Source organism: Macrotis lagotis, chromosome 1 (assembly GCF_037893015.1).
Source record: "Macrotis lagotis isolate mMagLag1 chromosome 1, bilby.v1.9.chrom.fasta, whole genome shotgun sequence".
In the NCBI taxonomy this organism is placed as follows: Eukaryota; Metazoa; Chordata; class Mammalia; order Peramelemorphia; family Peramelidae; genus Macrotis; species Macrotis lagotis.
Genome location: NC_133658.1, coordinates 269,541,391 through 269,568,585, shown reverse-complemented (window position 1 = coordinate 269,568,585; position 27,195 = coordinate 269,541,391). Strand labels below are relative to the sequence as shown.

Below are 27,195 nucleotides of genomic sequence, written 5' to 3'. Positions count from 1 at the left end.
GTATTCTGGGGACTTGAGATCTTTTTTTTTTTTAAATTTGACTGCCAGAAATTAAGGGTTTTTTTTTTTTGTTTGTCTTTTTTGCCTTGATGAAAGCAGCCAAGTCTTATTTTCTGATTGAGATTGTCAGGCAAGGCTCTACCCTTAAGGAAATGGAGGCATTTCTGAGGGGCCAGAAGCCTGGCTTTTTAAATGACATTTTTAAAGCACTTTGGATGTGCTGAAAGATATTACAAAGAGGAGACAGTTTTGTGGACGTGTGCATAGGGAGGGCCAACAGAAGCAATGTCCCTATTCTGTTTTCTACCCAACCCTAGTTGATGCTAAACCAACCTGCTCATTACAGAACAAACTCCCTCCCCTCCCCCCAACTAAATATTGAGCCCATACCCTGCCATGCCAGTTGCTTCTAGCTTCCTGTGGAGGGGCTCCTGGGCTTCGGTCTCACTTTTCCACTGAAACTTTCTATTTACAAGCTACTTACCACAGACTTTTGACACTGATTGTACTATTTAATGCTAATTCACTAGCCTCAGTCTGGATTTGAAGATTGCTCTGGGAGGAGATAGGGGGTCTAGTGGAGTTAGGGCTGCTAGTCTTTGAGATATAGAGAAATCTTTGCCATCCTGCATTCCCATATCCTCTGCCTTCTTCATGAGTGAGTGGACAGCAGAGATGTTCTGGTGCCCATTGGCAGTGGCAAGAAGCAAAGAAAAGAAAGAAAAGACAAGTTCAGAGGAGTAAGTGCAGGAAAATTACTTTCTTACCAGTCTTTTAAGTCCCTCTCACCTAATGGCAGATGAAAGGTTAGTGAAAAGGATCCTGACAACTATCTTCTTTCAGAGGCTAAGTCAGTCTCCTATTCTTCTATCCTGGAGCATGTACCACTTTAAACAATGGGGATTATAAGTGGTTTCTGGCAATATTATTCTTTTCTCCACCAAGCAGAGTTGCAGGGTTGCATTTACTAACCTCACTTCCCTTTTCCTATCCCCTTCAGTAAGATGTTACCAATTCAGGGTCATCCTTCAAATGCAGGGTTCTTGATGTGTGATTTGTGAATAAATTTCAGGGAGCTTGAGAATTTTAAAAATTTTGATAGTTGTACTTCAGCATAATTGTTTTCCCTTATAAACACACAGGATTAAGGGAAAGCAAATGCTTTATTTTGTGTATTTATTTATTTATTTCTTTTGTGTATTTAAACATGTTACTTTTAGAAGGGGTCCATGGGCTTTAACCAGACTGCAAAGATATCCATGTCCAACCACAAAAAAAGGTTGATTTCCTCTGTGTGTGTGTGTGTGTGTGTGTGTGTGTGTGTGTGTGTGTATGAGAGAGAGAGAGAGAGAGAGAGAGAGAGACAGAGAGAGACAGAGAGAGACAGAGGGAGACAGAGAATGCCCAGAGCTAGACTTGAGAATTAGCAGCTTCTTGGGAAGTTCAGGGAAAAACATTTATACCTGCTTCAGTCAACATATCAAGTTCACATTTAAAAATAATTCAACATCCTCAGGTTAAAAACTTTTACCTAAAAGGTAAACTTAAAAAAATGACAACCACTACCCAACTCACAATCCATCAACCCTAACCCCACCAACAATTCCATTAGCCCCCCTCCCACCATTTTGCTCCCCCATCCCCATGAACATTTCAGACAATTCTCATCCGCTGACACCAAGAGGTTTGCATAGCATGACTTAGAAGTGGGGTGGGATGGGAATAGCTTATGCTGAGCTCTCCCTACCATCTGCATGATCCACCCTCCCCCTTGGCTTCAGTGAATACATCTTGGGGACCTGGTTACCTGCATAGAGGGTAAAAATAGGCCAGGGGAAGGCCCCTGACCCTCAGTTATTTGAGAAAGGATCTCCTATCTCTCCATCCCTACCCTTCCTATTCCCTTTCCTCTGAAGTACTCTAGAAAGTATGAGAAGAGACAGAAACACTGTCTGGAATTTAATGACTGATGCACATCACAGTCAGTATACTTAGGTAGAGCCAGAGGGGATGAGGGTTGGTGAAGGTGAGGCACAATGACTTTATACTGAGACATAATCTACTGCTTGTCACATATGTACCTTAAAGAAATAGGGAAAACACAAGATAAAGGGCCATAGGCTGAGAAAATCAATTCATCACTCCTTTCTCCAAGAAGTGATGGGGGCAGGGAAGAGCCACCAGAATACTAGAGAAGTATTCAAGTAAGAGGCACCTTAGGGTTGGTTGTAGAGGTTTCTGTGTTGGAAAGGGATGGGGAAGATGCTGTGTATGGAGACTGTGGGTTCCCTACCAATGCAAGTCCCTACCACTAAACTACCAAGGTGCATGAGAGGGATGTCTCCCTGCCAATCCATCAACATTTTGGGGGCAATTTCTGAGTTCCTGTCTAACATGATATTATTTTCTCAGGAAGCTCATTCAAGTTTCTTCCTTATCACCAACCAAGTGGTGAATGGGAAAAACACACTGGATTGCAAATGAAAGATGGAAAGATGGAAGAGTTCCAGGGGTGAATCCCTTCTGGATTCCAGACGGCACATGTTCCAAGCACTCTTTTGTTTGCAGAAGTTTTATCCTAGGGAAGATAGAATCTGGTGAAATGGGAAATGCACAGAGCATGTTCATCACTTATAAGCTATAGCAGCCCAGTATGCTCTCCTTCAAAGGCCCCGTTTGCTACCAGAGGGATCCCTGCCTCTCTCCCTCCTTTAGTATTCAGCATTCAAAATTATTCTCATCTGGAAAAAGTCATCAACCTTAGACAGTCACTTTCTGACACCACACATAAACTTGGAATCAAAAGGAAAAGAGAGCTAAACACTGACACTTTTACCAGATTCACTCCAAACTCAGTTGCAAATATAAAAAAAAATACAGTTTACCCAGGGACTCATAGCATGGGACTTAGGTGGCTTCTAACCCAAGAAACATAGTTCATATCACATATCCATGCAGGTGAAATCATCTCACAGACATTAGACAGCAACCCACAAGTCCAAATCAGTAAAGGGGGAAAATGTTGTTTTCAAATCTAATCACTATTTCTTACTGGTTCAAAATGATCTTACATACAAACTAGGTAGTTACTACCATTTCTAATTCTGAGGTTCAATTCTCTGGATGCTATGAAACCTTTTGCTAAGTTGGCATTCTTGTTGCACAGCCAGGAGCAAGCACCATGGAGTGAGTATGCCTTCATCCACGGTTGCTGCTCTCCCCCGTGGACTTGATTAGAGTGAGCAGTGTCAACACCCACTGAGTGGTTAGGCCACACACTAGTTAGTTTACATGTTGCTGTCTGACTTTGGCTGTTGGTGCCTAGAACATGAATACTTTACAAGACAAGGGAGCTAGACTAATGAAGTCAGGCTACATCTTTAATACTGAGTGGGGAGGTGGCCGGCAGGGTCCTTGTGAATTGTCAAAGTGATAAAAAAGCAGTATCTATCCTTGGGAATGGTTATGCATTAGTGGTACTGCTTGACAGCAACATGTAGCTTGGCCAGGATTTAGTATAGGACTCCATAGCCTGGGGGTGGCCAGAAACCTTTGGGGGACAGAATACAAAGAGATGCTCCTTTGGTCTTTTGGTGGTTATAAGGGTAGAAAGTTTCCCCCAGGCTTTGCAGAGACTTTCTAGAGGAGCATGTAGCCCAAGGCTAATCAACCTGGCTGTTTTATGTAGCTATCTCAATTGTGGCCAGGGGAGAAGAGGGATCCCAGGTGATAAGTGCATTTGTTAACACTGAACAATAAACAGCAAGGATGATTAAACCACCAATAGTGGAGTACTAAAGAATGGCTATTTGGGTTTTCACCCAAAATATGTTTTGTATTTTTTTTTTTAGTTTTGTGAAACCATCCACTTTTATTTATTTATTTTTCTTTAAAAAAATAAAAAAAATACCACTTAAAAACAAAACCAGAAACAATCTCCATGGTTCCTTCATTATTCCTTCAGAGCCAGAACTAGCTTGGGGTCAGAGAGAGTGCTGCTCATGATGGTTGAAACTTTTGTTTGTTTTTAATCGCTCCTGAGATCGAGGGAATCTGATACATGTACCAAAAGGCACTTTCAATTTTTTTTTTAAAAACAGTACTTCTGTTCTAAGAAATTCAAGTTAAGACAGAGTGCCTTTCACTCTCCTTAGTCATAAAGCGGATATTGTAATGAGCCATAACCCTGCTGACACTTAAAAAAAAAATGGAGCAGAGACAACAAGTGTTCATGCTAGACAGCTCAATGTTCTGGGGGGAAAAAATAAAAGCAACTCCTAATTCACCACTAAAATAATACAGTCAGCAGGGGCGGGGGGGGAGTAATTAAAAAAGCTGCCACTTTTGGACAGCTCTTGCGTCTCTGCTGTCCATTCGCTTTTTTTTTCCCCGAATTTGTTCTAAGAATATGAGGTCAGTTAATCTTCATCGCCCCCTCCATACATGTCCGCAAGTTTCTTGAACCTGGGTCCCCAGTCGTTGAGATAGTCGTAGTCTTGGTCCCCAGAGCTGGAAGAGTTCAGGGAGCTGACCGAGCCGGCTGTGGAACCGCTTCCTTCATAGTCAAAGACCAGCAGGGAATCGTAAGGAGGTGCTGTGGGGTCATTATCTGCAGCTCGCAACCCCTGGATTCACAAAAGACATGACGTTAAGGAAGCAACGGGGAATCAAGTGGTGGGGAATAAGGCACCATTGAAGAAAGACATGGCCTGAGTTGTCCCCAAAGCTAGTCTAAGGCTTCTGGGTCACTTCTTTACCTGTAAAATGAAAAGGGTTGGACCAGATGATCTGTAAGACCCTTAGAATTTTAAGATTCTATGATTATGGTATATGGGTTGAAAACATTTAAGAGGATACAACAGAGGTGACTATTCTGTATATGTTTATTATCCTAGGATCTGATTCTGTGTCCATGGGTCTGCAGAGCTGCTCTAGGGACCTGAACTAGATCCCTATTTCCTCCAAACTGCTTGGGGTATTCCTGGAGAAATGAGGTCCTATCCTTCCACTGGTATGGAATCTCTTCTACAGTTCCTCCATTCTTGGCCTCAGTTTGAGAATTTGCAAACTAAAGCTTGTATTAGGTAGCTTTGTCCCAAAGGAATATTGTCTTGGCTAGATAGCATCTTTTGGACTTTTAAAGGATGAAAAAAAATCCTTTAATTACTCTTCAAGGACTGCATTTTCTACCTTCCCCACCAAGACTGAAGACAATGTGCACACATTTCACGAGTTTGCAGTCTCCAAATGGTTTCTCAAGGCCCTTTATCCTCACTCCAGAAGGGATGAATGTAACTAGTTTATGCTACACACATTTAAATATAAATCTCATTTGCTAAAAACAATTTCTCACACATTCTGGGACAGAAGAGAGAAGATGGGACTGTCTCAAATTAGGACTCATGTTTCACCTCCTTTTGCAGAGGAGTGATGACAACACTTTCTTCGTTTTCTGTTGCCTTATCAAGTGGCACAAGACCAATGACTTTCACCTGATTATACCTTTCAGTGCAAGGTCCTCAACCTCCAGCCACCGTGGAAAGAAATCACTTTAGAGTTCTGTGGGAAGACTATATTCTAGTCAAATAAATGTTTTGCCAAAGTTAGATTCTGGTATAACCTGAGAATTTAGAAATTCCATTGACTGGAGGTCAAGAGGTTATATTATGCCACTAGGTATGTGACCTGAGGCAAGGTACTCTGGGTTTCAGTTTCTCTGAGTTCCCTTAGTCTATATCTACTGTGATGTGGTATATGTTCTAAGGTCCCTTCCAGTGGTTCTATAAGACACAAGAGGATGTGGAAGGTAGCAAGCCTCCTTGGTATCCCCCAGTCCACTCCTTGACCACATCCAACTAGGTACCAAGAGGGCACCCCTGCTTTAGACTTTACTACATACCTTTTGGAATTTCTCCTTCCCTCCAATCTTCTTGCCTTTTTCATTGCTCTTTCCTGTCATCTGTTTCTCCCTGGGCAGGAGCTAGGACAACCAAGACACTCTGGCCTACTATGCCCTCCCAAAAGTCATAGGGACACAGCCACTAATACTATTTTAAAGAGTGGGGTGTCACCAACAACAATTCTTCCAGTAAGCTACAGGCCGCCGGGGCTTTACCTTTGGCCTGAAATTGTATTATTCAAATCACTAGACTTGTATCTATTCTACAGCTGAGGCTTCCCATTTGTATTTGTATTATTTGTATTATCTCTGTGACTCAGAATGTGGGCTGCTTAAAACCTGGAGCTGAGTTTTCTATTTGTAACCCTATCATCTAAAACTTTGTTTGGCACAAAATAGGCACTAAAATGAGGCTTCATCAAGGAATCAATTAATCCCAATTCTAACATTCAATGTTGGGAAGTCCCTTCTTGCTTTAACATTTTGGAATTTTTGCCATTTTAAAAGAATGTAATTTTTATCAGAGCCCAAGTTTTAAAAGGGGCTTGAGATATCTAAAAAAGAGATCTTTGTGCTTGTCTCTAGAAACCTGATTCAACAAGAAACATTTTATATGAAAGAGAACTACATTATGCTTAGAAATGACCTGTCTGAGCAAACAATGTATGAAAAAGTCATGGGGTGCTGTTTTGCTTATGAAGGGACAAATGGTGAGTGTGTCTGTGTTTGCATGTATATGTGTACATGGTGTGTATTGTATGCTCATATACATGCATGCACATATGTGTATATATGTATATATAGTTATTATTTTTTGCCTCATTCTGGATTTGGAAGGAAGAGAAAGACCACATTAGACAATTCTCTTTTGTCTGGTCTGCAAGTAGATGACTAACTTCAATTCGATTAAAAAAAAATCACTCTTAAACCCCATGTTTCAAACTCTAGGCTAGACTCTAAAGATTGCAAAGAAAAAGCAATACAGTCTCTATTCTCATGGAGCATAACTATTTTCTAATGTGGGGTGTGGATATTGTCTAGACTATAAGCTAGAAGTTTTCTTGCCTAAGAAAAACTTTTGACTGTAAGAAAAAAATTTGGGGTAAATTAGAAGATTTGTCCTACTTAAGGGATGAAGTACCAGCTAACTAGCAAATGTGATACCTAATTGTGCCAGAGGGTTCTGCTACTCTTACATGTCTTTAAAGTGTTCATTTAGAAGTATTTTTATGAACCATGATTATTAAAGTGTTATGGTATTTTATTTGAAAAACATTTTATTTTCAAATAGGAAAAGCATAAGTAAGTGATAAAAATGTGCTCCATATTCTGTCTATCCATTTGGTCACTTCCAAGGAAAGTCTAGTGAGTGGTATGTTTGAACTATGAGAGCACACTCTAGCAGTCTCTGATTACCCTAGTGGAAGTTTACTTAACTGTACTCTAGTACTTAGATGATAGTGATGGGGGAATGGGAATAGATTCTGGGTTGCTATCTAGCAATTAGTTCCAAACTGATAAATTGATGGCCAATGGAATATCAAATGGTTGAATTCCAGGTGCCAGGGAAGACAATGAGGGAGAAATTTTTGACCTTAAAGATCTCTAAAAGAAGCTAGGTGAGGAGAAGGATAGATATGAGCATTTAGCTATTGGACCCTAGGAAAGTCCCTTAGTATCCACTAATGTCTGTTAAATCATCTGCAAAAGGGAGACATAGCATCTCCTACCTAGGTTTTTTTGGTGAGGAATAAATGAGATTATATTGTATAGTACTTAGCACATTGTAGGTGCTTTATAAATCTTTATTCCTTCTTCACTTCTAAGAAGTACCATTTAGGAGATAGTTCCTTTTTTCCACAGGTGGGGTCAGTCCTCTTTTTTTTTAATGCCAGGGCCAACTTCTTAACCTTTTCATCTCAAAGGAGGCACATTCATTTGATTTGACAAGAAAAAGATGACTATCTGGGCTAGGAGTCAGGTCTCTAAAAATCGTGGTCAATGGAAGCTTTGAGACAACTCAGTCCAGAGTGCCTTTTGATACAAGTTGGCATCTGCAACATGAAGTCCAGAATTGCATTCTGGAATCATATTGGGCTTTGGTATTTGACATATCTGTATTATTTTCTTTCAAGGAGTCTGGGCAAGTTTCATCTATGTCTGTATACCACCAAGGCTCCAAAAATTCTTTCCATGTCTAACTCTGTCATCCCACCCTATTAGTCCAACCCCTTTTAGAATTTGAGGGGATGCTCACCTCATTGATGAAGTCACCAATGTCTCCTGGGTGGGGGACAACTGGCCGGATAGGGTACTGGGGCTCAGCCCCCACTGGCCTCTCATCTACTCGCCTCACACCTGGTGCTTTGTTTAATACATGGTCCATTGTCTCTGGTTGTTGAAGTTGGCTTAGGTCATAATCCTAAAACAAGAGGAGAGGTGAAGAATTAGACCTTCAGAGAACTTTATTGGAGGTCATTAAATAATAATAATCTCAATGATAATGGCTCTTATTTATATAATCTTTAAGAGGTAAATGACTAACCCATGATCACAGAGCTAACAAATGTTGGAAACAGGATTTAAATGGAGGTCTCACTTGACTCCAGAGTTTAAAGCTAAGCAAGTCTAATCAATCTGCCATATAACCTTTTTTTCTGAGTAAATAATGCTGAATTAAAGATCAAAATATTTAAAACTTCAAATCATATATTTAATATTTAGTTTGAATAATAGAAACCTTAGGGATAATAGAGTTCTGTCCCCTAAGACAGTGGGAACCAATGAATAAAAGCAATTAATAGACAGAGTATATGGGGGTGGGGGATGGTTTGAAAGAGGCATTGTCTAAAGACTAAAGAGAATGCAGCCAAGGTAAAAAATCAAGTATCCATAGAATCAACCAATCCTGGAAATCTGGGGGGGAAAAAACCTTTTGAATTGAGGAGAATTAGTTGTTGACATTGTTGGCCTAACTTGTTGGTATAAAGTCAGGAAAAATACCCCTTAGGGGAGAGGTATAAAGTACTGTGATCCATGATTTTCATGACATAAAGAAAGTGGCAAGGTTCTAGTTAATGCCCCCTTCTTATTCTTTTTTTTTTAGGGTTTTTGCAAGGCAAATGAGGTTAAGTAGCTTTCCCAAGGCCACACAGCTAGGTAATTATTAAGTGTCTGAGACCGGATTTGAACCCGGGTACTCCTGACTCCAGGGCCAGTGCTTTATCCACTGTGCCACCTAGCTGCCCCACCCCCTTCTTATTCAATAGTAGTCATGTCATTAAGGGTTTCAAATAGAATTGATGCCATCCAATATGTGAATAATTAAAATATAGAAGAGGAATTACTGGGTGTTCTGGTGTGACCCTGGATACCAGAACTAGGATCAGTGTGCAGAAGCCACATTGTTGGTTTAATATAAAGTAAGGTTTTTCCTAACCATCAGAATTAGAACAATGTGCCCTGTCCTTTGTTTAACAATAGAACAAACCATTTTGGGTGAGCTGGAAGATATTTTCACCCTGATCTACAAAGTATAAGAGTATTTTAAATGAGAGTGGGAAAGAAGCTGCCCCTATGGAGGACTAAGTTGTCTTTAGTTTGAAGCTCAATTATGAAATAGATCTTGGCTACTAGAGCTTTGCAAAGGAAAAGGAAGATGAATGGAAGGAATAAAATCCCTAAACACATTTAGACATTTACAAATGAGAACCAGAGAGAGAAATTAAAGGCTTATTAGAAACTATTAAGGGAATTATATTCCACTATGCCAGGGCAAGATAGGTAGGAGATGGCTAAGGCAAGTGTTGGCTTCAGAAGGCCTGGGCTGCCTTCCCTAGAGCCAAGCCGATTCTCAGAGGTTCTAATCATTGCTATTCCCTCCTACCTCTGGAGTAAAGATCTGAAGTTTCCTTTCTTCCTTAGCTCTTCTGAAACATACCCCACTGACTTTGAGAATAGTAATGACAATCTCTCTCTCTCTCTCTCACATACACACACACACACACACACATACACAAGACATATCTATCTATCTATATATGTATATATATATGTATTCATGGCACCTTCCAATCTTTTGATATATTAATAATAATAATAATAATAATCAACATGTATATAGTGCTTTGATATTTGCAGAAGCGCTTTTTATACATGATATTTTTTAATACTCTCAATCATCCTGGGAAATAGCTGCTATTATACCCATTTTGCAGATGAAGAAACTGAAACAGGAAGTAGTGAAATGACTTTACTGAGAGTCACCCATCTAGTAAGTTTGTGAGGTATAGTTTGAATTCAGGTTTTTTTCTGACTCTAAATGTGGCAGTCTATCCGCTATGCTAACTAATTGCCATTACTGGAGAAGGATAACAATCCTGGATAGAAGAAGAGGGATTTTAACATTCCTTTTACAGATGAGGAAACTGTTATCCAAAGAGGAGAAATAACTTGATTAGGAATATTCAGTGAGTTAGTGCTGTCAGCTTAACTGATGATATTTATCCTTCATTCTCAAAGAAGACCTTAATATCAGGGGAGGTGATGCCATGATAAATATATGAATTGAATGGAGTGTCACCAGCCTTACTTTCTCCTCCAGAGTCATCTGGATCAGGTCTCCTGGAGATGGCCCTGGATGTGAGTCAATTAGGGTTAAGTGACTTGCCCAAGGTCACAAAAATATTAAATATTAAGTGTCTGAGCTAGGATTTGAATTCAGGCCTTCCTGACTTCAGAGTTGGTGCTTGATCTATTGCACCACCTAGCTGCCCTTAACTGTCAGCTTAACTACTGGTCATGGCAGAGATGGTTATGGGTCAATAGGAAGCATTAATCAAGAGCATAGCTTCCCATTCAGGCAGTGAGCACCTTAAAACTTAGGGACCATGTTTCCCTTTTTCTCTGAAGCAAATTCAAATACTTCAGTTTTCAGTGAAGTAAAAAGAGGTCCAGGACATCAGGAGACTTGACCAGGGTCACATAGATATAAATGTCAAAGATAGGATTTGAATCCAGGTCCTCTGTCTCTGACAGCCAATGTTCTTTCCATAATGTTTGCTGAATTGAATAAAGTGAGAGGAGTTAATATTTTCCTGGAGAGGTGGAACTTAAAAGGATGGTTAACATCTGGGCAGGTGAGTTAAAAGTATTCCAGTGATGGAAATTTCATCTTTTTTCTCAAGTGCCATTTAACTTTAATGTTTTCCAGTCTTAGGCTCTTCTTGAGCACTGAACAGCTTGAAGGAATGGAGCAATAAGGAGACTCAAGAGTGAGCCCAGACCCTCTCACCTGGTCTTCCTCACCACCTCCTTCTTCATCATATTTCAGGATGTTGTCTCTGACATCATCTTCAGGGTCAATCAGAAGCTGCTTGGTATGCCGCTCCTTCTCCCGGCGTTTCATCCATACCACAAACAGCAGAACCATAGCTACAATGAGACCCAATAAGCACATGATAATTTTGATTGCAAAAGACAAAACTTGTGTCCTTTAATCCCCCACCCTCTTGCTTTTTCCTTCTTCTCTTGGCTCTAATCCCATCTATGCCTTTGGAAGGAAGGTTGAATTTGGAGATGGGGATCTGAGCTCTGCTATTAATATGTAATCCTGAACAGCCCCATAAATGGCCTCAATTTCCTCCTCTCTAAAATGAAGAAATTGGATTCAATGTGCAAAAGAGAGATGTCTGTAGCATTGCATAAGGAATACTTATGATAGATTGATTGACAGCTTGAACTTCCTTCATGGATATTGTCAAGTCTTGGGGGAGAAATTGGTTGTAGCTTTTTATTAGCCATTGGCAGCAGAAACAAACAGCCCCTCTGCTCTGTAGTTCCAATTTTATTAAAGCAGTGTTTGTGCCAGAGCTAGAATTTAACCTCACTGTAAGCAGCATCAGTACTGGGATGTCTAAAAATTTCTGCAAGACTGGAATGACAAGCCTGGAATCTGCCGTTGGAAGGGATCTTAGACATCATTTAGTCCAATGTCTTCCTTTTACAGAAGAGGAAACTAAGATGGGATTTTAAAGATCATACTCCTAGAAAATAGTAGAACTGAGAATTTGATACTTAGACTCTCTGATTTCAAAGCTAGTCTCCTTTACACTATGACATAATGCTTCTCCAGCACTGCACCATTTTTTCACAAAATGCAGAAAAAGACAGAAAGTTGTAAAAACAGTTGCAGTTCCCAAGTTTTAAAAATACATAGTAGGAAAAAGCAGAGAAGGCTTAGCATACACTTGCCCTTTCTGATGACAAAGAAGGTGGGCTAGGGCTATAAGAAATCCGACCACAGAGAAGCTTAGCTAAGGCTCTGAGGGGCAGAAATGCAACCAGGGCCAGGGATTGAACCTGGATTGCACAGCTGGGTGACTGGGGATAAGGAAATCATGACCCACACAGGCTTTCTTGATTTTAAAGGTATTGCCACCCTAGCTATATCTCCCATTCTGTTCTCTTCTTATTTCTCCCTCTTTCTTCTTTCTCAATCTTACACTTTCCCTCTCTCCCTTCTCCCTCCCTCCCTCCCTCCCTTCCTTCCTTCCTTCCTTCCTTCCTTCCTTCCTTCCTTCCTTCCTCGATCCTTCTTTCCTTGATTATCTTTCTCTCCTTTCCTTTTTTCTTCCTCTTCCTTGTTCTTTCCCTCCCTCCCTCCTTTCCTCTCTTTTCTTCTTCTTCTTCTTCTTCTTTTTCTTCTTCTTCTTCTTCTTCTTCTTCTCTCTCTCTCTCTCTCTCTCTCTCTCTCTCTCTCTCTCTCTCTCTCTCTCTCTCTGACTCTGTCTCTCTGTCTCTCTTTGTTTCTCTCCTCTCTCTTTCACTTTTTCATCCTCTTTTTCCACTATCCATTTCTTGGTTTCTCTTTCTTCCTCCCATGTCTCAGTCTCAATCTTCTTTTATTTCCTGACTCTTACTCGTTCTATCTCTGTCATGTTGTCTCTGTGTCTGAGTATATATCATTCTATTTATTATCCTTGTCAAGGATATCACCATTCTTCCATTCACCCAGGTTTGTTAACTAAGTCATCCTTAACTTTTGACTTTGTTTCAGAATTTATATCTAGGGTCCAAGTCTTATCAATTCTACCTATACAATATCTCTTACATTTTTTCCCTTCTCCCCATTTTCACCAAAACCACCTTATTTCAAGCTCTCATTGCCTGTCACCTACACCATTGATTTATTAGCTTCCTAATTCCTTCTTTAGCCTCTAGTCACTATTCTCTCCATTTCATACTCCACATTGCTGCCAGATTGATATTCCTAAAGCAATGGCTGACCATGTCATTCCTCTGCTCAGGAAGCTTCAGAGGCTATTATCTCTAGGGTAGAGATATCCAAACTTTTAGCTCTTCTGGGCCACATCACTTAACAAAAACTTGTCAAGGGCCATTTATAGAATTTAATACCACAAATTTTTGTTGGGTAATATGGCCCAGAAGAGTTAAAATGTTGTACACCCCTGCTCCAGGGATGAAGCATAAAACCATTAAATTGGCATTTATGACCTTCAGTAATTTGGTTCTGGCTTTTTCCCCTTGGGCTGATTAGTCTTCCTTTACATGCTTTGCATCATAGCCAAACTGACTGCTTCTTGTACATAATATTCCTCTTTCAATTCTTTGTACCTTTATATATGCTATGACTGGAATACTCTCTTTTACTCCTACTTCTTGGAGCTCTTACCTCCCCTCAGAGCTTAGCTTTAGGGCTGCATTCTGCAAGAAGCCTTTCTGATTATCCCCCAGTTATTAGTAATGTTCCCTATCCACAAAAGGCTAGCTCAGTGGTGAATGGATAAGGCACTGGACCTAGAGTCAAAAAGATCTGAGTTCAAATCCAGTCTCACACATTTGTGTGATTCTGGGCAAGTCACTTAATCCCTAATTTGTTTTACTTCTTTATCTATAAAATGGGGATACACTGGAGAAAGAAATGGGAAATCACTCTAGTATCTTTGCCAAGAAAATCCCAAGGGCAAAATTCATGTGTTCATGAAGAATCAAACACAACTAAAGCAACTGAACAATCCCCAAATTACTTTGTAATTTATTTTGGATATATCTTTCATATAGAAGGCATATTTACAGGGCATTGTGAACAGAGAGCCAGCCTTAAAACTAGGAAATTCTGAATTCAAGTCCTGTCTTTGACCCATATTGACTGTGTGACCAGGGTCAATCATTTAATCTCACTGTACTAGACAACTGTCTAAGACTATAAAGGGAAGAGAAGGTACTGATTCAAATTTCCAGAAGGAGTTCCCTCAACTAAGTAATTTTTATACCAATGAATCATAGGAAAACGTCCTATCTTGAGTTCAAATCCTACTTCAGATACTTCCAAACTGTGTGACCATGAGCAATTAATTTACTTTAGTCTTGGTTTAATCAATCAAGTAATCATTAATCAATTAATCACAGTTTCCTTACTTGTCAATCAAGAATAATAATAGTACCTATGCCATGGAGCTGTTATGAAGATCAAATAAGACAATAAATGTGAAGTGATTTGCAAACCTTAAAACAGTGCATACATACTGGCTATTATTGTCTTTACATACACTTAATGCTTAATTTCTCCTGTCTCTTCTCCTGCCTTCTTCTCTGTTCTCTGCACTGTTTTTTTTGTAGTCTCTTGTCACCTTTGTTTCATACCCTTGTCACTTCTGACTTCAAAATCATAATGATAATAACTCACCACTCCAAGACTTCCTATAGACTCTTCCCACTATGATCCTAGGATTCAAGTAATGTTAATTTTATCGTACCCATTTTATAGATGAGGAAAGAGAAGTGTAGTTTTTTTTAATTGAATTGCTCTGGGCCACACAGTAGGTAAATATTGGAACTTAAATCCAGTTTGTGTGACTTAATTCCCAATATAACTAGTATTTCTGACAAAGAACTCATTTCTAAAATATACAGAGAACTGAGTCAAATTTAAAAAAAAAACAAGCCATTCCCCAATTGACAAAAGGTCAAAGGATATGTAGAGGCAATTTACAGATGATGAAATCAAAGCAATCCATAGTCATATGAAAAAGTGTTCTAAATCATTGCTTATTAGAGAAATGCAAATTAAAGCATCTCTGAGATACCACCTCACACCTCTCAGACTGGCCAATATGACCAGAAAAGATAAACGACCAATGTTGGAAGGGATGTTGGAAATCTGGGACACTAATGCATTGTTGGTGGAACTGTGAACTCATCCAACCTTTCTGGAGAGCAATTTAGAATTACCCCCAAAGGGCAACAAAAATGTGCATACCCTTTGATCCAGCAATACCACTACTGGGTCTATACCCTGAAGAGATGATGAAAAAAGGGAAAAAACATCACTTGTACAAAAATATTCATAGCAGCCTTGTTTATGGTAGCAAAGAATTGGAAATCAAGTAAATATCCATCAATTGGGGAATGGCTTAGCAAACTATGGTATAGATATGTATGTCATAGAACACTATTGTTCCATTAGAAACCAGGAGGGATGAGAATTCAGGGAAGCCTGGAGGGATTTGTCTGAACTGATGCTGAGTGAGATGAGCAGAACCAGAAAAACATTATACACCCTAACAGCAACCTTGATGGACTTGATCATTTCATCAGTGCAACAATTAGGGACAGTTTTGGGCTATCTGCGATGGAGAATACCATCTGTATCCAGAGAAAGAATTGTGGAGTTTGAACAAAGACTTTCAATTTAGAAGAAAAACCACTGTTATCTTATTGTCTGATCTTGCTATCTCTTATACTTTATTTTTCTTCCTTAAGGATATGATTTCTCTCTCATCACATTCAATTTTGATCAATGTATGCCATGGAAACAATATATAGATTGGCAAATTGCCTTCTGTGGAGAGTGGGGGGAGAGAAGCAAGATTAGGGGGGAAATTGTTAAACTCAAAATAAATAAAATCTTTGGGGGGAAAAAAGAGTTGCACAAAAAAAGAATCATTCCCAAATCCATTGCTTTCATGGAGCCTTGCTCAGTTCCTTCAGCCTTCACTGATTTCTAAGATCAGAGAATGAAGAGTAAGAAGAGATAGTCTCTGAATTTCCATACCTCTTTATAATGGATGACAGTCCATCCTTCATTACGCAAAGAAGCCTGCTTATTATTGTTGTTCATTTCCTCAGTTTTACTTTATACCTGTACTAGACTGTAAGCCTTTGGAGGGAAGATCCTGTATGAAACAATTTTTGAACCCCTAAACATGCGGGGCCTAGTGAGAGGTACATTGTAGGCGCTCTGTAAAGATCTGTTGTCTGATGATTTGATCATTCACAGTTGAGGAGGTACTCACAAGGAGCTGGGAGACATCTCTGGGTGTGTGGATCGTGATAGCTCTTTGATCACTAATAATCTTGTCCCTTGTATAGAGTTTTGTTTTACAACTGCTAGTGTACTGATCATACAATATCATCTATTATAGTTATCTGTGTTTGTGGCTCATTCCCCTGCTTGGCTGTAATCTGCATGTAGAGCTCTCCACAACCTGGCTCCAATGGACCTTTCCAGTGTTATTTCACATGAACACTCACTCTTCAGGAATTCCTCCTCTCAGCCAAACTGGACCAACCAAATTAGCTTTTGTTTCAACTTTGGCATTCCGTCTTCCACCTTGGTGCATTTGTACAAATGTTCCCCTAGGTCTGGGATGCATATCCTCCATACCTATACCTCTCCAAATCTTTATCATCCCTCAAGGCTCAGCTTGGGCAAAACCTCTTCCTCCCTGAAGCCTTCCCTGATCCCTCTCCACCATGCATTCCAAATGGTAGTACTCTCTAATTCCTCAAATGTATTTTCTTCTCTGTGCAACAATTATACCCTAAAATAGCAGGTTATAAGGCAGTCCCTTGTGGGGCAGTTTGATTCTTGTTTTTATGGTCCTACTGTCCAGGAGACAGGTCTTTGAAGGATCTATGCTTTTATCTTTCTCCCTCAACAATTTTTCTATGAAGTTGGAAAAAATGTCTCATTTGAGGGAGTTTGCTGTGGCTCAAAGAAGTTTATGACTTGCTGGGGTCTCACAGCTAGTGCTGTTCTGGGTAAGATTTGTACCCAGTTTCTTATTTCCAAATCCTGCATAATGTCCCTTTTTCCCTTCACTTGGTTCATTGTACATGCTTATTAAACATAGGTTGAGTAAGGACCAGGGCATTATCTTCCCTGAACTTTCCATCTTCTCCAGAGACTATAACAGTGATCTGTATATAGTAGGTACTTCATAAATGTTTGAATGAATGAAAGGCCAAGAATGAGTATGATCACTTATCAGTGTTCTAAATATCATATGGGAAACAAGTAGGACCCTCAGAATATCCCATAGCCAGGGTCAGGGATGGGGACAGGGTAACCTTATGCCTCAGCTCTGAGCTCTCCAGGGAACCATTGTAAGGAAAAAAATGTACAGAATCTCATTTCCTTCCTTGCTGAGGGAGGGAGCTACAGGTAAGGAGCACTGCTCAGACAACTATATGATGTAATGGAGGAAAACCTGAATTTCACACTAGCTCCATGACTTTGGGCAGATTGTTTAATCTCCCTGTGATTCAGTTTCCTCTCCTATAAAGTGAGGGAGCTGGACTCAGTGGCCTCTAAGGTCCATTTTAATTCTGAATCTATGACCCTATGATATCCCATCTGACTCAGATGAGATGCTGGTTAATTTTGCTGAATTCCTTCCTCTTCCCTCTTTTTCTTTTCTTTTCCTTTTTTTAAAAAAGATTATTTGTTACAAAGGATTGCTTTCTGGAGAGGAGGAGGGGAAGGGTTATTTTCAGAAATGAAGATAATATAAAAAAAAAGATATCAATAAAAAAGAACATCCAGCCTTCTGCATTCTAGCTTCTGCCCTAACCCCCCCAAGAATTTCCTTCTTACCTCCTCTCTCTGCCTACACCAGTGAGAGCAGGAGAATGAAGATGAACAGGAGGCTTGCAGTTTGCCTTATTTTCTCTCCTTGTTCTGTATTTATGCCCAATACGGAGGTGCTGAAGTGACTAGAAGAGGACTGGACAGCTAATTACTGGCACTCATTGCCAACTGGCTGCTGACTTGTCCTGCTCACCGTGCAGTTTTCAGAATTCAGCATTTTTTTAATGCTTAGCTGAGATCTGCTTGTGAGCAGTAAGAGAATATAACTCTTCTATCTGACATGAAGCCTCTGAGCTATTTAGTGAGCTTTTAAAGTTCTTTTCTGTTTTCTAAGAGTCATTCAAAAGATACCTGGCTGGTGCACAAAGGTAGTTTTGTAAGGGCTACGCTGGCTCCTGATGTTCCCTTTCTCCACCTGGTGGGAAAACCTACCATTGACCATGCTGTCAGAACTTCCTTACAGGCCAGATTTTAGCATGTCAATAGCCAATGTTGTATTGGTTCTTGCATTTTATTCCCCCAATAGAATGGAATACAGCATTGCTCCAGTTATGATTCCATTTGGACTCTGCATGGGGTCAACCTAGAAATCAATTTTGTGTGTGTGTGTGTGTGTGTGTGTGTGGTGGAGAGAGAGAGAGAGAAAAAAAAGGGTGTTGGATTTGGAGTTACAGGTCCTGGTTCTGCCACTTACTACCTGTGGGATCTTGGACAAGTTGCTAAATCTCTCTGAGCCTTAGCTTCTTCATCTATAAGATAAAGCAGTGGGAAGATAATATCTAAGATTCCTTCTGGATCTAAGCCCCTCAGAGATGAAACATATTATTATATATCTCTTTTTTAAACAAATTATTTTTGAAAATTTTTTTATCAATTTAACAAATTAAATAAATGAGTTTCTCTTCCACAGTGGTCTGTTATTTTTTTTTAAGCCACTCCCTAGTACTTTGGGGATCTAGCTAGTGAAGGAAAGAAACAAATATAAAGGAATATCAGGATATTAGTGAATTTGCTGGAACTTTAAAAATCATTTAATACAATGTTCCCCTCTCTCCACATTTTACAGATGAGAAAACTGAGGCCCAAAGGGGGAGCTGCTTTGTCTGTATTACATAGAATCAGTGACAGAGCCAGGACTAAGCTTTCAAGTCAGGATTCTTTTTCCTGGAGATACTAAATGGTTTCATATTTTTAGGACTCAGATTTCAAGTGGGGTTTTAAAGGGGAAAAGAAATCTCTTCTTTTATCAGCTGTTTTGATATTTCCCATTTCAATTGGAAGAATGGCTTCATTGTATTGATTAGATTGCATGAACTGCTGAATCTGAGTATCCGACTTGTCTATATGGGTAGGCAATTATTGATCCATGCCCACACCAACTAGCCAAGTTAGAATTGTACCCACCAAGTAAACTAAAACAAAGATATTTCCATTAGAAAGTGAATTCCTTGAGAATAGCTATTTTTGTATCCTTATGACTAGAAGATTGTCTGGTATATTGATTGTGCTTAGTAAATGCCTATTGATTGGTTAACTGATCTCTCTCACACACACACATACACACACACACACACACACACACACACACACACACCCTCTGGCAGCCCTCCTAGCTGCACACATACACACCCCCCTCTGGCAGCCTGGCAGCCCTCCTAGCTTGCAGCAGTTGGTAAGTATTTTGAGTCAGAGGTCAAACATTCTTCATTTAAATGAAGATTCTGAAGTGCCAGGTCACTCTGCTGAGCTCTGTGTAATTTAAAAGTATCAGAATTGGTGAAAATGTCTCTTTTCTATATGTCCCCCCAACTGGCATCATCCCTTCCCAAACCCACTCATCATAAATTACATTTCTTATCCTTCATGTGGCTTTTTTCAGCTCTCAAGCATAAAAAAGTCAATTAGACTGACAATGAATGTCAAAATAAGTTTTGCTAATAAAAACCAGTCTTTAAAGGGGTATGATGCATCTGAAAATGAGGAAAGGAAACTTTTAAATTCAGTGCCCTTCAGCAGAAGGTAATTTCAGTCAACAGAATGTTCAGGAGGTTACCTTGTACCTTAAAATTAGGTTTTGTAAAAAAGAATTAAAAAATGAGTCTGAATTTCATCTTTTTTCCTCCCAACTTCTGATAATCTGATGCAAACTTTCAAAACATCACAAACAGTTTGAGGAGGCCTTGATAAGAAAGGAGAGAGACCCATGCATTTCTCTCCTCCCACCTCTAATATGATGAGACTGGCTACCTGGCTCAACCCCTTCAGAAACACATATAATAGTGACCAAAATAGAAATTAGGGTCAAAGACTACCAAGTGTTGTGTCCCTAGAAGTGACCCTGAACCTCTAACTATTCTCAAGGTTCTTATAAGAGTGCATTAATACATGTTTATTACATATTACATGTAAAACAGGGGACAGGAAAAAGATGAGACCCTGGTGGAGGAGGTGAAGGAGATGGAGGAAGGAAGAACGCTGGAGGGCCCCAGAGGGCTGCTGCCTGTGCATTCTGGTTCCTTTTGCATTTTCATGAGCACTAACATTAACTAAATTTATGCAAATGCAAAGATAAAAATGATAACGCTATAACTTTGAGCAGAGCTTGGCACAGTGGGGACAGAAACCTGGGAAGCTGAAAAAAATATGCATTGGGGTAAATATTCATTCCCAATGTGCAGGAAGAAGCAGTGGGACTCCCATTAGAGATAACCCAAGTTACAGTTTTCCATCTCTCTGCTTCTCACGCATCCCCTGGCCCAGTGTGTTTAAATGGAGATCTCAGAGCTTATGCCATTAGCTCTGCCTGGCACCCACATGCTGTAGCACATTAGGATAATGTACCCGCTCCAGTCTCGTCCTTCCCCATTTAATCCTTGGCTTGTTTTCCCACTTGTTTTTCACAATAAGATATGACTCTGCTTAGTTCTGATTTCCAAGAAAGTATGTATTTGGTCCTCAGAATTGAAGTAGTTTAATCCAAACTCATGGACATTGGTTCAATGTTGGAATGTGTCCAGTGACCACTTCATTGGGTTTTAAAGGAGAAGAAAACTTTTGTACTCACTAAGGCAGATACCCCAAATTTAAAAAGAATGCCTTAATTTCCTGGCCTCAGTAAGGTTCCAATTTGGATTCTTGGGTTTTCTTTGGCAGTTCAAGCCAAAGGTCACTGTGTGACCTTTAGAAAGTTTGTTTTGTGGACCTCATTTGCCTTATCAGTAAGATAATAGAGGCTAGTATTTATGTAATATTTTAAGATGTGTAAAGTGCTTTACATATATATATATATATATTATATCATTTGAGCCTCATAGTAACAATGTAAAGCAGGTACTATTATCATCTTCATTTTAACAGATGAGGTATCTGAGAAAGATTCTCAGGGTCAGTCTCTTAGGTAGGGGCAGGATTAGAACCCAAGTCTTGCTGACCTTGCTGTGCTACTTAGGTGTCTAAAATGTTCTTAACAGTTCTAATGTTCCATGATTCTATAAATATCCTCCCAGACTTCTATTTATTTATCCCAATTCCCCCAACTCCCTTGAAAATATCTCCAAGGGAAGGGGTTGATTCTGTACAGCATAAGCTTATGGACATGAATTGAATTGGTTTGGCTTAGCAATGATGGACATGGAGTAATTCAGGATGACAAAGCAATCTCTATATTGATCCCTTAGTCCTAGGATGTCAGAAAGAAATGTCTGTAGCAAAAAGATTGATCACTAAGTCAAGAAGAGTAGCCCACCCAGTGGACCTTGAAAAGAATAACCCCCACCTTTTGATTCCCTTTCTTTTCTTGTCTGATCTTTTATCCTTGATGGAGACCAATATGTGGATTTCCTTATCCCAAAGAGTCAGGTTCTCTAGTGCTGAACCAGGGCAGCTCTTCACATGCTCCATGAGATGGTTCCTATCCCCACCATACATATAGGAAGACCTTTGGAATTTGGATAGTATATGTTACCCTTCCCCACTCCAACCCAGATCTACCTTTGTCTATGGGCATATCACTAAGAAGACTCCTGCGCCCTAGAGTTGCAGGCAAGAAAAGTCATCCCTTCTTTGGTTCTTGTCACTTCTGCTATCATGAAGTAATTTATTTGTATTTTTCTAATTCAATTATTATGTGTTAATTAGTTAATCAATTGATAAGAATTAAGCTACTACTATTCACTAGGCACTCTTCTAGGCAGTGGGCACACAAAAACAAAAGCAAAAGTGTCTTCAAGGAAGTTGCATTCCATCTGGAGAGAAAACATGAATATGTGGAGGTGTATATACTAAATAGGAGCAAAGGTGATCTGGACAACCTCATATTTAAATGTCATTCTATCCTTATTTGCCATTCCTTGCATTCCTTTCAGTGGTTTCAGTCATTTCTTCTTCCACCCAGTTTTCATTCTGAACATCTGAACCAAGTTGGTGAGGTAGTATTCTCATAGATTTAGAGACCATCTCATTCAATCTCTTAATTTTACAGATGAGGAAACTGAGGCCCAGAGAGATTAAATAAACTCAGTCAGCTCACACAGGTAATATGCATTGCCTCACACAGGTAATATTCCAGCTCTGGATTTTAGTTCCAGTTCTAGGATTATGTGTTTTAGGCAAAAATCATTGTATCTTTTCAGGCTTCAATTCCTTCTTCTATAGAAAACAGGAATTGGACTAGATGATCTCTATGATCCCTTAAAATTATGCTATTGTAATTTCTTAGCACTCTCATACCCTCCTCCCAGAAAATTTACATAGCGATATTTTCCATATTTTTTTTTTTTTTGCAAGGCAAATGGGGTTAAGTGGCTTGCCCAAGGCCACAGCTAGGCAATTGTTAAGTGTCTGAGGCCGGATTTGAACTCAGGTACTCCTGACTCCAGGGCCAGTGCTGTATCCACTGCGCCACCTAGCCGCCCCCTATTTTCCATATTCTAAGGGGTTCCAGTCTAGGGAGCCGTTGATCTAGGGCAATGTAAGCTTCTTAGTAAAGTTTAAGCACAAACATCTGACATTCCTCCTGTGTCCAGTAGAAGCAATACTCACTTAGCAGAATGATGATACATATGAGGATGGCAACGATGGCTCCAGTGCCCAGGCCAGCAGCAGCCACTGCACCAATGGTGGTGCAGTCTCCATTCTCATCACAGGGGCACACTTTGACTTTGATGATAGACATGTTGGACAGAGGAGGGTTCCCTGAGTCTGTGACAATGATGGGAACATCATACATTCCAGCCTCAAGGTACATGATACGCAAGCTGAGCTGGGCATAGTCACCTGGAACAGAACAAGCAGACCAAGATGAGTGGAGGTTGCTGGGGAACATTCCCAATATAATAACTCCCAGACCAGACTTTATGTGACAGTGATCAAGTCGTTGGACCTCTTCTAAACCTTAGGGCTATGAGTGCATAAGCAAGAGGGAGGCTGTTCCCAAATCTATCTTTAGTCAAATTCAAGAGAGCTAGCTAACTGATCCACAATCTGCCTAAAAAGCATGGGTGAGAGCATCAAGTAGAATTCACCATGAGCTTTTTCCCAATGACCTTACTTACTATGAGATATTAAAGCTTATGGAAAATCAGAGAAAGGGAAATGAAAAAATATAGTTGAGAGGGAGGGAGGAGGGGCGACTAGGTGGCGTAGTGGATAAAGCACCAGCCCTGGAGTCAGGAGTACCTGGGTTCAAATCCGGTCTCAGACACTTAATAATTACCTAGCTGTGTGGCCTTAGGCAAGCCACTTAACCCCATTTGCCTTACAAAAAAAAAAAAACCTAAAAAAAAAAAGAAAAAAGAAAGGGAGGGAGGGAGGAAAAGAGATTAAGTTAAGAGGGAGGGAAGAAGAGAAGAGAATGTAAACTTGAGGGCTGGAATTATTCTGATTTTGTCTCTGGTCTCCCTAGTACCTTTCATAGTGTCTGATATGTATAAATATTGAGTTGAAGAAGAAAGGAGGGAATATGAAGAGAAAAGAGAGATGGAGAAGAGAGGGGAAGAGAAGAAAGGAAGGAGAAGAGAATAAAAGAAAAAGAATGAGATAAAAAATGAAGAGAAGATGACTGAAGAAAGGAAATGGGATAAAAAAATTATGAAGAGAGGATACAGGAGAGAGAAAAAATAAATAAGAAAATAGGGGCAAGTATGAAAAGAAAGAGGTAAAGGAGAAAAAATGAAAAGCATGGCCTGGGAGTTACTAGGTATGGAACCTGGAAGCTCAGAATCAGATAACAGGAGGAAACAGCAAGAAGTTAGGAGAATTTAGACTTATTTGTAAAGTTTAGACTCTAAAAATGTCTGATTCTGGTCTGTTTTCTTATATTAGTGGAATCCCAACTAAAATTTGGAATTTTTGAAAATGAGCTATATACATTTCCATTTTTCAGGGTTATTTCTTGTTTTTATTTTAAAGAATTTTTTTTTTTTTTTTTTTTTGCAGTTGAGTTGTGACTGAAGGTGAGTGCCCTTCCTCCTCCAGGATTTGGTGCTAAGCTTAACAAGCTCTACTATACAAAGCTCTGACATAAGAGCACTTAACTCTGGATGTCACACTGGCAAACTCATCACAGCCCTTCCTTCACTTTCTCCCTCCTGCTGCCCTTTACCACAGCCAGAGCAAGAGGGAGGGAGGCAAGGACACTCAAGCACATCCCATATTGGGAGCTGGGTCTATGTCAGTCAGCAGGAAGACAGTGGAAGCCTCTGGATAAAGTGGGCTTTGGGCTAGCAATAGTAATCATTATAGAGACAGGGAGGCAGACTGACATAGTAGATTGGATACTGGGCTTGGGGTCAGAAAAATCTAGGTTTGAATCTAGCCTTAGAGAATAGTGGTACCACCTGAGGCAAATTGTTCAGTTTCCTCCTCTGTAAAATAAGGGGGTTAGATTAGATGACTTTTGAATATTCTTTTTAGCTCCAAATCTATGAACTTCTGCCCACTAAATTCCAGATTTTTGTAAGGCACTGAGGATTCCAATGAAGAGCAAAGCAAACTCTGTTCTCAAGGAACTTCCATTCTACTCAGGGGATACCACACATATAAAAGCAGGTACATTCAGAGTATATACATAGTCCTTTAAAATTTCTAGAGCATTTATGCTTAATACATGTTTATTGACTAATTGATGATCTTATTTAGGATAACAGTCCTATCAGATAGATACTGCAGGCATTATTTCCATTTTAAAAAATGAGGAAATTAAGGTTCAAAAGAGGTACAGTGAGTTGATCACTGTCACACAATTAGTAGATAAACCAGGTCGTTCTTCACCGTAAGCTTTATGTTATTTCAATTATCTCCAAAGAGCTTGGAGAGACAAAAATTTCTAGGCATTTCCTGAAGACATTTCCAGGAGTTCCATGAATTTCCATTGCTAACCAAGCAGGAATCTATTCTTATTGAATAGGTCCTGAGATGTTCTCTCTGGGAGCTTGAGGAATTAGAGAGGAAAGGAAGAAGACCCACATAAAATAAAAGTAGCAATACATTAAGGTTTCTCCAGCACTTTTTCCCGTTTGAAATTTTTTCTCCCTTCTATTATCTTATTTGGTCAGTTGCTATGATCTCCTACTTGAGAAATAAGAAACCCAAAGCTCAAAAACGTGCTCAAAAACACATAGCTAAATCTTAACAGAAGCAAGACTAGAATATAGGCCTTGTGTCTGAGTTTGTGACAGCTCTTTCTACTGTACTAAGCTGAATTCTTCAGGCTCTGGTTGAAGAGGATAGCTATCCCTTTGACTTTCCATGAAACCACATCACAAAGGGCCTAGCAAGATAATTCTATACCTCTCTCTGGGAGCTGATGAATTTTATTCTGGCCATGTTATGTGACTTCTCCTGCCTTATTATCAAGACAGCATTTCTCATCCATAGACTGACATTCTTTAAGAAAGGTGCCTTTGGTTTGGCTATTAATTAAGCTATCTTAGGGACTAAAAGGGCAGCTAAGTGGTGCAGTAAATAGAGCACCAGGTCTAAGTCAGGAAGGCCTGAGTTCAAATCTGCCCTCAGACAAACTCAGGTGAACTTTAATTTCCTTATTTTTTAAATGGAAATAATGCCTGCAGTATTTATCCAATAGGACTCTCATCCAAACCAATCCCTTCATTTTACAGAGGAGGAAACTGAACAATTTGCCTTAGGTAATCCTAGGCAAGTCATTTAACTGCTTGCCTTGGTTGCCTCTTCTGGAAAATGAAATGGAGAAGGAAATATAAAACTACACTAGAATCTTTGTCAAAACTCCATTGTGGTTATTATGAGTCAGCCATGACTGAAAAACAACAACAGAGTGAAGAAGTAGCACATTGGAAAGGATACTGGCTTTGGGGTCAGAGTCCCTTGGTTCAATTCCCTGCCAAAGACATTTGACTTCTTTGGGTCTCTGACTGACTAGGGGGTACAAAATAAAAAATGAAATGGCTACTGCCTTTCAAGAATTTTAAGTGATTTGGAAATATAGGCTCTTACTGAAGGGTGAGAAATAGTATCAGGAAAGCATCTTCTAGCTTAGATATGGGAGGAGTTGGGGGGGGGGGGGGTGTTGGGAAGGAGTGCAGACCCAAAAGCAACATATAGTCCCATCTGCTAACTTTGTTTTGGACAGAACTGGCCCAAACTCTGCCTTCACCCTTGGCTAGAAATGGCTATCTGGAATCTGTATTGAGGCTGTACAGCCATCTGTGACAGGGCATCTTCCTATTTCTCTCTGCCCACTATTAAGAGGCCACCTTTGGGTGATTATAGCCCAAGGCATAGTCATTGATCCTGACCATGGTTTGGGCCAAGTGCTCTGGGACAACAGGAAGACAGATAATTGCCTTTCCCTCTCAGCCATTGTGGATGATTAATATCCAGCCTGGTCCTGATAACCACTCATAATTATGAACCACATTAGCCAAGTTTAATGCCAGCACACTAAGGGTTTCTGTAGCAGACCTGATATGAATCTTCTCTGATGAGCTCTTGGGCTCATACTGTGACTGGGGTAGGGGACAGAAGGGAGGTAGAGGAAGGCAGAGGGAAGTTATAGTGACAGTCTGAAGTTCTAGGTTAGCTTCCAGAATCTTACCATTTAACCGGGTGATGGTCCAGTTCTTCCGAACAGCTGATGGCATGAAAGGCAGCTCAAAGACATAGGGGCCAATATTAGGATCAATGTCAGCATCTGCAGCTGTGATATTGATAACATTCAGGTTTGGCTTCTCACACACCTGGGCCTCCTTGGGCAACAGCTCTGGGGCATTGTCATTGATGTCTATGAGATAGATCTGCAGGGTCCCAGTGCCACTAGCTGGGGGGATCCCTGTGGAAGAAGAGAAGGGTCAGGCAGCAATATCACATTCAGAACTACCCAACTCACAGTCACCATCTTCATAGAGGCACAGTCACATACAACCCA

The 27,195-nt window shown here is 40.0% G+C and overlaps 1 protein-coding gene across 1 annotated transcript in view; it reads right to left on the bottom strand.

Annotated features, from left to right (window-relative positions):
- Window positions 1-1,641: 1,641 nt before the first annotated feature.
- Window positions 1,642-27,195, bottom strand: part of CDH4 (cadherin 4) — a 1,140,604-nt gene continuing 1,115,050 nt past the window's right edge. The window contains exons 12-16 of the mRNA XM_074210396.1: window positions 26,866-27,099; window positions 22,833-23,066; window positions 11,193-11,332; window positions 8,157-8,321; window positions 1,642-4,625 (exon numbers count right to left, since the gene is read on the bottom strand). Of these exons, the coding sequence (XP_074066497.1) occupies window positions 4,419-4,625; window positions 8,157-8,321; window positions 11,193-11,332; window positions 22,833-23,066; window positions 26,866-27,099 (980 nt within the window). The 3' untranslated portion in view covers window positions 1,642-4,418. The remainder of the gene's footprint in view (window positions 4,626-8,156; window positions 8,322-11,192; window positions 11,333-22,832; window positions 23,067-26,865; window positions 27,100-27,195) is intronic.